Source organism: Rissa tridactyla, chromosome 1, assembly GCF_028500815.1.
Source record: "Rissa tridactyla isolate bRisTri1 chromosome 1, bRisTri1.patW.cur.20221130, whole genome shotgun sequence".
Taxonomy (NCBI): Eukaryota; Metazoa; Chordata; class Aves; order Charadriiformes; family Laridae; genus Rissa; species Rissa tridactyla.
The window spans coordinates 93,025,948-93,038,113 of record NC_071466.1 but is presented as its reverse complement, the minus strand read 5'-3'; the positions used below and the strand labels follow the sequence as shown (position 1 = coordinate 93,038,113).

Here is a 12,166-nt window from a genome sequence, read left to right as displayed (position 1 = left end):
ATATACAGTGTAAATATGAATGTATAATGTGAACACAAAGTTATGTGGTACTAAGAATTCTGAAATTCATTGCCTGTATGCTTCATTAGCTAGCTAATGAATTTCACACATTTCAGAACTTAAACTGCCAGACCTACCATTATGTTTTTGCATCAGTAAGTATGGAAGTCTATGAAAGCGTTAGTATATGAAAGCTGATGCACTTTAATAATGCTAATAGCATTATTGTTTATGTTCAGAGAAAGCAGAATATCATTTCACTAATTTAATGTCCCATTTTTAAATTCAGGCATAGACAAGTCATATTTCTACTGAAAAAAAATATTTTGTAGGTAGGTTTATTATTACAAATGCTATCATCCATGAACAAAAATTAGATTCATAATTATAAATTATTTTCTCTCTAATAGTTGAAGTAACCAAAATCCTAGAGAAAAATATTAATGGACATTTGGGCAAAGATAAATACTAAAATACCTAGACACTTCTAATTAATAATTACATTCCTTAAGACAGAAATTAATTCTTCTTTTCTATTAAGTTATTTGAAAACTTTTCTTTAAATTTAAAACTGAAATGATTGTATTACTTATATATTCACTTATCTAGTTAATCGGATTAATTATAATCCTGTTGCTTCTGTTTGGGTACCTTCCATCAGCCTAAATACCACTTCTAAATCTAATGTAAGTCTTCATAACTATATGATTAATATTTAAGAAAGTTTCTAAATTCAATAACGCAGTAGCTATTTTCTACATACAACAAAGGAAATTGAATAAACCAAACATTTTGAAAGGTGATTAAATCATTCCAGCAAACGAACCCTCTGGTTTTTGAGTTAGTACAATGTTACTAAAAAGTTATTTTTGGTATCATCTAAATACATGAGTCTCTGCCCAAAAGAATAAGTTAATTCACTTCTGGTGGCTTGTCCATATGCATCCTGCTGCTGGAGTTGCAGAAGAATCACTGATGATTCTACATCCTGCCTGAGCAGTGGGACTGACTTTGGCAGTCCATTTCTTCATAAATGTCCTGCTCTACTTCTGAAGGCTCTGACGGCAATCAAGAGGTATCAGATTAGGTTCATGCCCTAATCTGTCTATCCATCTCCCTAGTCAATACTTATGTATACATGCATATACATATTTTTTATTTGGTTCAGTAGATTTCTAGCAAAACTACACTTAGGTTTGTTACTTATTTCCTACTAGTTCTGAAGAATCTTACTTCATTTTAGGGTGATTATTTCTCACAAAAAAATTTTACAGATTGTATAACATTTTAAAATGCAAGGCAAATGCTCTTCCACATCATGCATACCATGGTCTGTTTCCTTTTTCATTTAGTGAAAAAATGATCATGAGAACTTCATTTGAGAGGTGATAAATGTTATGTACGTAAATACTTCTACAGAAACTTGACAAACTAGTGAATGCTTTCTGAAGGACTTGTTTTCCAAATAATAAACTCTTGCATGCCCTTCTCAGTGCTCCATCATGGAAGTTGCTTTTTTCTTGTTATAAGAAACTGATTTCTTTAGATGTGCTACCAGCTTAGTCTGCTCTCTGACTCCCACTCTGTATAGCAAAGTATAAAGCATGCTTCACAGTGCGGAAGAATTATTCACTTGATGCTTAGCAGAAACCACTTGACAGTTTTCAGTTCATTCTGTTTGATCTGACACTTCCAGAGGAACAGAGTGACCTTCATTAGTTTGATCACATGGAAGTGATTTTTAGATAAAAGAAAAATAGGCTTACCCTAGTGAAACAAAACAAAATTAAATCATAGAGTTGCAATAGTTGGAAAATTAATTACCCCCCCAAAATTATCAAACTACAAAATGAGAGGATGAGTGTTCATTTTTTTTAAAAAAAGCATTTAAAACTGTTGAAATCTCTCTTATTCTATCTTACCTTATCTTAGCCTCTGAGAAGCCAAGGAAGGTAACAATCTTCCTTCCACCTCTTTCATGCTTTTACAAATCTTTCAGGTACATTTTCATTGCTGTTCATCACCCCAGAAAGACAACTGCAGGGTCTAAGTGTTACTTCTTCCTGGTTTCTTTTGTAATACCTTATATCTCTTCTTAGAAACTAGAATATTGCACAATAGTGTAAAGGATTACAGTTCCTTCCATCTTCCCAAGTATTATTCATTCGTTTATGTGCAGCTTAATTTGTGTACATACTTTCTGTTTTGCCTAATTTTTTTGTAAGCCATAGGCTTTTTTTTTAAGTTTGTTGTTACACATTATGATACGTATATGATAAGGAATAATCTTTCTATAAATACCTTAATAGATTAATAGTGCATCAAAGCTACATCTGACATTTTACTGGCATAAATGCCAGACTTCACATTAAGCTACTTCTATATTGCCACCCCACCATTAATTTTGGGTTTATTGGCTAAATCCTTCTCATCACATTACTGACTATCTAAGGGATGCATAAAGTATCTTAGATGATACATTATTAGTGTTTTTACACATTTAGTTAAAGTGTTTGTTGCCATAATGTTCTAAGGTCATTGTTTAAGAAGTATGACTTCTGTAAGCCTGTGAAAAAGCTTAAGAGCAATACTGCTTTACAAGAAAAGATAAAGGACAGCTGAAGCATAAATTACTATCAGAGTAGGCTGGCTCCAACTGTTCTCTACTGTGGACTCTGTCCTATCCAGCTCCACTCCATAATGATAGCCTACAGGCAGCAACTTAGTAGATGTTATAACTGTTCCTGTAACTCCTTAAGTACTTCAGCGTTTAAAAAAGAAATGGCTTAAACTTATCCTCATTTGACTCTGCATCTACTATCCAAATGTTCTCCCTAGTCTCTCACAGATTCATGATTGTTTATAAGAACAGAGCCGTCATCCTTTTGTCAAGGGATGTTGTACGATAGACTTTAATAAAGCAATTCCTCCAGTGACAGCCATTCTGTACAGCCATAGCGTTCAAAGGCTACTCAGTACCCTAAGAATGAAGATCTCGGTTACTCTTTTTTCCTTTCAGTACATTGGGTGTTTCGTATTGCTACAAAGCGGAGGGAGGGGGGGAACCCCTTAAGATTTTAGGGATTATCACAAAAATATGAAGCTATTCATAAATCATTCTTCAGAATTGGCTAGATTTCAAGCTCAATGTGTCTTTTCATCATGATTGTTGTTGCAAAGTATAAGTAAATTGAAACACGCAAAGGTGCATATAAAATGGTTTTCATTTTTCAGCTAAGGAATATCAGTGCATCAGTAGCTTCTTTTGGTAACATGAATTATAATTGTCCATAATTCTGCTGTTCTCTGGTTATATTCTGCAGCAGGTCAGATTGCATTAGTCCCTCTAGTCTTCAAATCTATGAAACTAGAGTAAAAAATTACTTTTCTAGGAAAATGTCAATATATTGACAATAATGCTTTTGAAAAGCACTCTCCTACAGAGCAAAATGAGTGCAGTTTAGGTAATTTGTTGGACAAGGTAGGCAGAGGTTTTCTACCTCACAAATTCTGTTGCTTTTCTTGTTCATTTTTTTGGGAGTGTGTACTGGATTCAATGGTCTTGTCAAACTGGCATGGAATGATTGCTTTTTTTCATCTTTGCATGGGCTAAATGTAATTTACAGTAACATGAACATTATTTCTCCTGTGACTGGCAACTTCTCAGACTCCTTTTCTGTTGTTTCCACTGCTGTTATATTATGAACATCAGAGAGTAAACTCTCTCAGTGAAGACAATTATATTTGTCTTATCAATGATATGAGCTCTTAAAAAAAAAGATTTATTTTTTGTTTGTGGTTTCTGTATTATACCTACAGTATGAAAAAAACAGTATAAAAATTTTTGTGAATAAACAAAACTGAATCTTAAGCCAGCAGTCTCCTTCACTGAGATTATTCTTTCCTCAATGTACTAAATCAATGATAATCAGATTTAAAAATAGTTATCGTGTGTTTGATTGCTTTAAATGCAGTTTTCTGCTTTGTTACTGCTTCTAATAACTTACTAAATCTGCAGTCAGTTCAGTAGAATTTCTTTTGTTCATCTTAGTGATATAATCACTATTGAATAACTAGTGAATAGTAGCGATGAAAAAAAAAGAAATTGAATAGCACCCCTGAAATTACATACTGTTAGAATCTCACCATGCCCCTAAATTATTCGTTTAAGAGAGTTCAGTGTTGAACTGGGAATCGTTGGAGCCATGCTGGCACACTTACCAGTAAGCAAGCACAAAACTTACTTCATATAAGTGAAGTACAATGAGGACTTCTGCCCGGAGCACTGTGATTAGGAAATGGATGGGGTTTGGGTTCCACTTCAGGAAATAAACTGTTGTATATATTTTGTCTTTCTGATACTCATTTTAGATTTGTTAATTGTCAAATATTGTTGTGGTTTAATATTCAAAGAAAACTAGTTAATGGCCACATGGGTTGATAAAATGATTTAAAATTGTTTCTTTTTCTTAAGTCTATAAAGAAAATGTTGTTTGTTTCCAGATTGCTCCCTTGCAGATTGTTTGGTAAATAAATTCTATACTGAAGAATCCTCTTGAGATAATTTCAAATACTGATTATTACAATAAATATATTGTGCTGTTGCCAAATTTCGAGGGGGGGAAAAAAAGAGGAAGAAGATTGGCTACAAAGTGGGAGTGCCACACTAAAAAAGAAATTAGGCTTTGAAATGGAGAAGGCACAGGATTTAGCTGTAATGAACAATGTGAACTGAGGTGGTTCAGAAACTACTGAACTATGGGTAAAAAAGGCTTTTGTCATCATTACAAATTATTTAAAATTCCTGGGCTTCAGTGATATTAATAGTGCACATGGAGCCACATTTGTTCTGTTTATCTATGTGTTTTCAATGTGTAGTCACCACAGTATGTAGATGCAATGACGTGCTATTCAGTTAGGAAAATGACATTACTTTGTCTTGGCAAAACTTACTTTTTTAACCATATTAAATATTCTTACTTAGGTTTCAGGATATTTTGTAATATCTGGAATAGCCTTTTGCCTGTTTTTATTTTATATAATTTTTTTTTAATTTACTGAATATTAGATATTGACGGCCTTAAATCCAAGGTAGGAGGTAGTGATCAAATTTTTTCTTTAGTTCTTCAAATCTTGGGCAAATTCTTTTCTGGAACAATTACTTCACGTGCCTTTGATTCTTCTATATTTCTGGTTTTGATACTCTTATTTCTTATTTCTAGGGTCGTCTCCCTGGTTCCTGGTAAGGGTGGTTGGACTTTGGTAGAAATTAATTTTCCCTCTGCTGAACCCCATATGTTCATTGTAACCTTAAGGATTTTATAAAATCCTGACAGCAGAAATAACCCTTCCAGGGCTGTAGGCAGAGTCGTAGCCTGAAAGAACTTTCTATTGAGATTTCTCATTGCTATCTTATAAAACACTCTTAAACATCTTCATAAACTTATTCCTGTTAGTACCCAGTCAGAGAAAGCCTTTTGTATGTTCCAGTGCCCTTGCAAAAAACCCACATGATGTTCAGAATATTTTAAAAATTGTCTTCTGCTGTCCAACAACATTATTTAATAGCAATTCTCTGACCCTTCTCATCTGTAGTCAGTAACTCATTAGCTGCAGGTTAGGGGTTCATGGGTTGCTGGGATCAATTCTAACAAAGTATACGCTCAGATTGTATTTTCTGAATGGTTTTGTTTGGCATAAATCTTTAAGTGATGTTCACCTTTCCTTCTGTGGGAAACATCCCACTAAAGAGTACCCACAGGAGCAAAATACATCCTTAAGAGATACTGATTTACACTGTATTTTTCATTACATTTTGGAAATGAATTCTCCTATTTTAAGCTTTAGAGGCTTGGGGGGGTTTGTTATTCAAAAACCAATCAATAGTCCACCTTCAAATGGGAGCATTATTTAGAAGATGTAAACTTACAGTAATGAAGGCATTTTTATGTTGCCTTAAACTAGATAATTACAAAGGCATATCTAATAAATTATCTCTGTATATTTTGTCATATGTAGTAGCGCACTCTTTGGTATATTCCACCTCAGAAAGGCCAGATTCATTATTTAGATGTTATGGTGTGCTTATCCCCTTCAGCTTCATCCCAAAGCTGAAATACTTTGTTAAATGGGTTTTGTCACTCACTGGTTCAAGAAAACAACGTTTACATTTATTTTTTTTTTTGTTCAGATTACCTAGTAACTTCCTGAACTCTTCAACTTCAGCCTATAATACAGCAAAACTGTTATGTATGTATTTTTTTAAGTGTCCATGTCAGAAGCTTTTCTTTTCCCTTTTTGAGGGAGATAACCCAAGTATTTTCATGAGGAAATGTGTTTCATACATTTGGAGCTTGTGTATTCATAGTCACTTGTGTAAATGGGCTCCTGAGATGTCCTGAATAAATCTTTCATTCTGTAGCCTTATTCCCCTCTTGGGTGGGAGAACTGGTCGTCATGGAATTCCAGGACCATGGTATGTGAAGAAAAACTGTCTTGATGAGAAAAGCACGGTCCCTAGACAAGGACTGCTAATACGTCTTACTTAGATAAAAAACTCATTGGATATTATGGAACAGATCCATCTATAAATATTTTGATTTTTTTATAAGAAATATCAGCATTTCTGATTAAAATCAGCTATTATGAAGAATTAATATAATTGTAGACCCTTCAATTAATTAAAAACGTTCAATTAATATAACTGAAGCAGTTCTGCAACAAACTTTTCATTCATCTCTTAATCTCCACCTTCCCCCCCCCCCCCCCCAAAAATAGATATCACACCAACAAACAAAGAAACTTATAATAAAACAAAAATAGGTGGAATTTTTGTAGTTTTTTTTCATAGGCAGCTGACAGAAGCTATTATACTTTTGTCAGCTATGTATCAAAATCTCCAGGTTGTCAGGAATCAAAAGATAACACACTGAATGTTTCAGAGTCTAAGGGGGAAGGAGCTCGAGTAGTTATTAGCAAGAAATAGGTGGTAGGTATTACGCATATGCCACTGTGGAAAGTGTTTGGGCAGTCTTTGTCCCCTAGACCTCCCGCACAACACTTGAGCCGCATGCTATAGCCATAGCACAGAGATTTTAATTGAGCAGTTCAAGAACACTTCTGTTATTCTCCCTTCCTGTAGACCACAATGTCTTTGTTGTTTCAAGTGTACCCTAAAGCTTACATCAGAAATCCTCATCCAGATGGGGAACAGAAATGAATTGTTGTTTTGTGAACTTCGGATACAGCTTTCTAAAATGAGGAGCTAGATTTCTTCAATTTAAATTTAAGTATCGGGGCCTTAGGCTATCCTTACTTTGCTCTGATTGTGCTTTGTTTTTTCCCCGTTCTGTTTCTTCAATTCCTTTTGCGTCTCCTTTGACTTGAACATGCTGTTATGTGTGCTTGCTCATAGGCTTGAGCAGGGGATGCTGAAAGGTTTTCTTCTCTTTCTCTAAATCTCAGCTGAGACCATGGAAAGATCTTTATCCCTTCTTGTGGAAGAAGGAAGAGCACTGATAGGTAGAAGTCTCCTTTCCCTGCTGGAGCATTTCTCACCCCTTTAGTCTTTTGCCTGCACAATTCTGGAATCAACCCTGCAATGAGAAATGCAGTGCTGAAACTAACACTCGATGATAATTTCACTTGCTTTCTGAGCACTCCAGGCATCTCTCTTCCCCTCTCTAGAAGGCTTGTGAATTTTTGATGTGGTGAGGCAGTCTTCAAGAAAATATTGAGAATGTAGTTTGTGCTGACTAAACTCAGGGAATTTAAAAAAAGAAAAAAAGAAAAAAATGCTTTTTTCTTCATGCAGTGCACAGATTTCATTGTGGAGTTTTGGTTGTTTGGTTTGGTTTGAATTTTTTTTGGTCAAACTTTGACTGCTTGGATGACCAGGTGTCCTGATGCTTTTATGCTACTATGGATGAGTCTGATGCTGGATGCTAGCCAACACTTATCAGTGATTTTAGTGGTTATTAAGTTCCCACAAATCACATTTCTTTCAAATAGTAGGTAAAGCTAATTGTTATTTTATAATTAACATGAACATACGAGAAAGCTTTCTAGACAGCCTTTGCAGTCTGCTGACATTTGCCTTAATGAAATAAGAAAGTATAGCCATTAATTATATCTGGCAATAAATCTTTAACTAATATTAATGAAGTCCCTAAAGGACTTGTTCTTCACAAAATATTAAACCTTGTGTTTGTTTAGTAAGAATGAAGGATGATTGCTGATGTTTTTTCTCAGATGTGATCCTGTTTCATAATGCTTTCTGAGGCATTTCTGCATATGCATTGAAACGCATGCTGTGTACCACAGCGTCATACTGTGTGACCTAGAACAGTTTATCTCTTCTTCTTTATTGTACTAAACTTAGTTGCAATTGCAGCTTAAAAAGTGCAAGAGTTCTCCAATGTCATCAGTTCTAGAAAGATTTAAATATTATTATTTATTCCCTTAAAAAAAAAGAAAGAAAAAACTTTTAAGTAACTCAGCTTTTGTTTTTCCTTTGTGTTTCACCAGTCGAAAAGATACAGAGCCAGTGGGATGAAGTGCATGGACACCTCCAAAGCCGGAGACAGCAGCTTCATGAGATGTTAAAGGATTCAACACAGTGGCTAGAAGCTAAACAAGAAGCTGAGCGGGTTCTTGAACAAGCCAAAGCTAAGCTTGAGTCGTGGAAAGAAATTTCCTACACCGTGGAAGCTCTGAAAAAACAGAACACTGAGCTTAAGGTCACTACTGAGAATTAAAATATTTCTGCTTGAGTTAATTAGATTGCTAAAGAAAATGTCCTCTAACTATTGGACAGTGCACATTGAGAACAATCTCTTTAATCCCCTATTTCCCACAAAAAATTAGAAAGAAATTAACGTACAAAGTCTAAAATGTGTGTCACATAATCCTTGAATTAAGTTGGTCTTAACTTGTAAGTCATAACAAATAGCTGGCTGATCTTGCAGGAAAAAACCCTAGCTTTTCATCGCAAGAATTTGCGATCTCTTCTGTACTACACCTTCAGTTGAGGCACTGGTACTGCAGACTGGAAAATCCCGTAGTACTGGTATGTCTCTCTGCTCTGATAATGAAGCTGTATATGTTGACTGGAAGTAGTTAAGAAAAGGGTGGGAAAAAAAACCAATGTAACAAGCTATATTGAGATATCTTGAAAATCAAACATTTTAGATTTGCCACAAGGTAGTCTTGCTGAGTTCAACCTTGGCAGGGTTATTAACTTCAAAAAACCTGAAATGGCTGCTCTTGTGATTTTAGCGCACATGTTGTCACATTTAGGTGCTAAAATGTGTGCCTCGGTTAACTTATGTAACTATGCAATGCAAATATGCCCAACTGTTGCATCAGTTTTTAAGTTTCTTATTATGAAAATAGTCATACTTTGGTGATATAATCATGGAATCATAGAAGAGTTAGAGTTGGAAGGGACCTTAAAGATCACCTAGTTACAACCCCTATGCCATGGGCTAGAATATTCTTCATGAATAAATTTTGAGAACAGCTGTTTCAGAATAATAATATCTCACTTTGGTTGGGGGAAAACAAGACTGAAACTAACCAGTTGGTCAGCCTCCAGTGAGGCTGGAGTCCTGCCTCCATGTTAATGAAACGTTACAGTTTAGTTATTTGGGAGAATAGTTGCACAAATATTTTCTCATATGTTCTTCTCTCCTGCCCACCAGATTTTTATTTTTTTTAACACCTACTACTCAGCTGTTTGGTTAAAGATTGGGGACTTACAACAGTCTTATTTGCACAGTTGAATCGTAATGAACTGCAGTGAAGAATAGTGGGGTGAGGTCCTCATCAACTGGTTTTGCTGCTTTTTTTTTCTTTTTCCTTTTTTTTTTTTTACTTGCCTGTAAGGCATAAATCTTTCATCAGCCTATTGTTTTAAGGCTGAGAAGTGGTTAAGTTTTCTCATTTAAGATTATACCATAAGGGTCATTGCTTGGGAAGGGTGGATTATGGTAAACAAGGGCAATCACTCACTAATGTATTGGAAAGAGTTATAGATTATGTATACTACTGTCACTCAGCATAGAGGATTCCCATTTGTCACTGTCTTTCTGCAGAGATAGAGTTCTGGCTTCTGCCCAGTGGTTGGTTAAAAGAAAAAAGAAAAAAAGAAGCTTGAACGAAGTCAACGTCCCAGCTCTGCAAAGACTTAATTAACAAAAAAACAGTTCTGTGAAAACAGAGTCTTAAGTCATTGTGTTGGAGTGTTTTATGTCTTGAACACAACTTATTTAACTAGGAAAATAATTGAAAATATTGTTTTAGAAATTGATTTTATGTCCACTTTTTTACAAGAATATATGACATTTAGGTGAGTTCATCTAAGAGTGTATGCTTTTTGAAAAAGTTACGAGTTTTTTGGATCAACATTTTCCAAGGAGAAAAATTAGAATATGCCCTTCTTCTCCATCCCCAAGTTATAAAGTATACTAGTATACTTATTCATAGAATGTATGTCAATGTCTAGAGTTTTTAAAGGACACCTGCAGGTTCTTTTCACTCCTTCTTTAAAAGAGATGAAGCACTTGGGCTATCAGTACCTTCAGCTATTCCTATCCCAGCCTGGATTCAATGTGACATGTTGTGGCAAGTTACAGACATTAGTTTAGAATTATAATTTCAGTGTCACAGCTAGTCCATCTTAATTTGCTGTGCCCTCGAGGTGATATGAACATCAGCAAGCTCTACAGTTCCAGGGTTGTTTACTTTCATTTATTTGGTTTTGCCTAGCTTTTCTCCCACAAGTCTGGAAGAAATTCACCTCTGTCTTAGAGAATATTTCCTCTTTCTATTGTGCCAGCCTTCCTAGAGGAATTATCTTTGTCTGCCAGTAATTCCCATTGTGTCAAATTCCTCATGAAAGCTTCTTAGATGTGACAGCATCGGCTGTTGTGTTCATGCTTGAGATAAGGGGTCATGAATTCTAAGGAAAATGGAAATCTTTGAGTTTAGCAGCTTTATATTTCTTTTGTATAGTATTGTGTAAACTGATCGACCTAGAAATACATCAGGTCCTCAAAATAAATGCTTTCCAGGCTTCTGTGCCAAACACGTATATTTTGATGTTGTCCCCTGAATATGTAGAGTAAGTATGCTGTCTTTTTTCTTGCTGTTACACTGATGAAAATAAAGCTGTCATTTCTATTCATTTGTGTTGAGGGGAAAGAGAGAGGTCAGTGTGAGTCTCAAATTCTTCAGACATATTCATTTTGTCAGCTTTGTATCTCAACACAGCTTGGTGTGAGAAAGTAGTCACCAAGTGTTCTTCTGATTTGTTTGTTAAACTTTATATGTCTGCCTAAAGACAGCTGAGTCAATGCAAAAGTTCCCCTTTGCTCTAAGTGAACTTTTAATCAGTGTTTGTGTTGATGCTTTTCTGTTAGTACATCCTTACACACAAGTAAATGGTAAGCTCAGCAGTATCAGTCTTTTGATTATTTATTTTTTTACAATGCCAGTGTAAACCAAAACAAAAAATCTTTAACTGGCTTGTATTTGGCCAATGATGTTTTTAATAGAATTTTACACATTTGTTTCTGCCATTTAAAAGAAAAGTAACCCAATAAAATGTAGCCGACAATTAAAATAATGATTCCTTTGAATGAGAAGTTAATTCAGAGCTAATTTGCTGAGGTTCAAAGCATTTTTTCATTCTGATTTTTTAGTTTGAGAACTAAATTCTACGTACTGGCGTTAGGTACAGAGAATCAGAATATGGCATTCTGGCCAAAGAGAGTCTTTACCCATGAAAGCACTGTTATTGTTTACTAAGTGATGACTGCAAATAGTTAACTCAGCAGGCTGAAGGTTATAGGTGTATAAATAGTACACAGTCACATTTCAGGTCCTTCCCATCCACAAGTCATCGGAACGTAAGCTAGTGTAAAACTAGTCTGTTCTTAATACGATACTGAGCTTACATTAAAAAAAAAACCAACAACCAAAACCACCTTCTAAGATTGCCAGTTCGCTCCTTGGCTGCTTGTTTTGCTAGAAGCTAGTGAGGCATCTCTTCTCCCTCTGTACCAGTTTAGCTGGGATAGCCAAAGTGAAGAGGAGGAAGGATGCAGATGAGGTTTCCTTTCTTTCCTTCATTGACCGGCTATTTCTTTTTCATCTAAACAGGAAA

The 12,166-nt window shown here is 35.2% G+C and overlaps 1 protein-coding gene across 11 annotated transcripts in view; it reads left to right on the top strand.

Annotated features, from left to right (window-relative positions):
- DMD (dystrophin) overlaps nucleotides 1-12,166 on the top strand; it is a 1,301,546-nt gene that overhangs the window by 997,769 nt on the left and 291,611 nt on the right. For all 11 annotated transcript variants that reach the window (XM_054189211.1, XM_054189212.1, XM_054189209.1 and 8 more), the window contains one exon: nucleotides 8,527-8,738. In XM_054189211.1, the coding sequence (XP_054045186.1) occupies nucleotides 8,527-8,738 (212 nt within the window). The remainder of the gene's footprint in view (nucleotides 1-8,526; nucleotides 8,739-12,166) is intronic.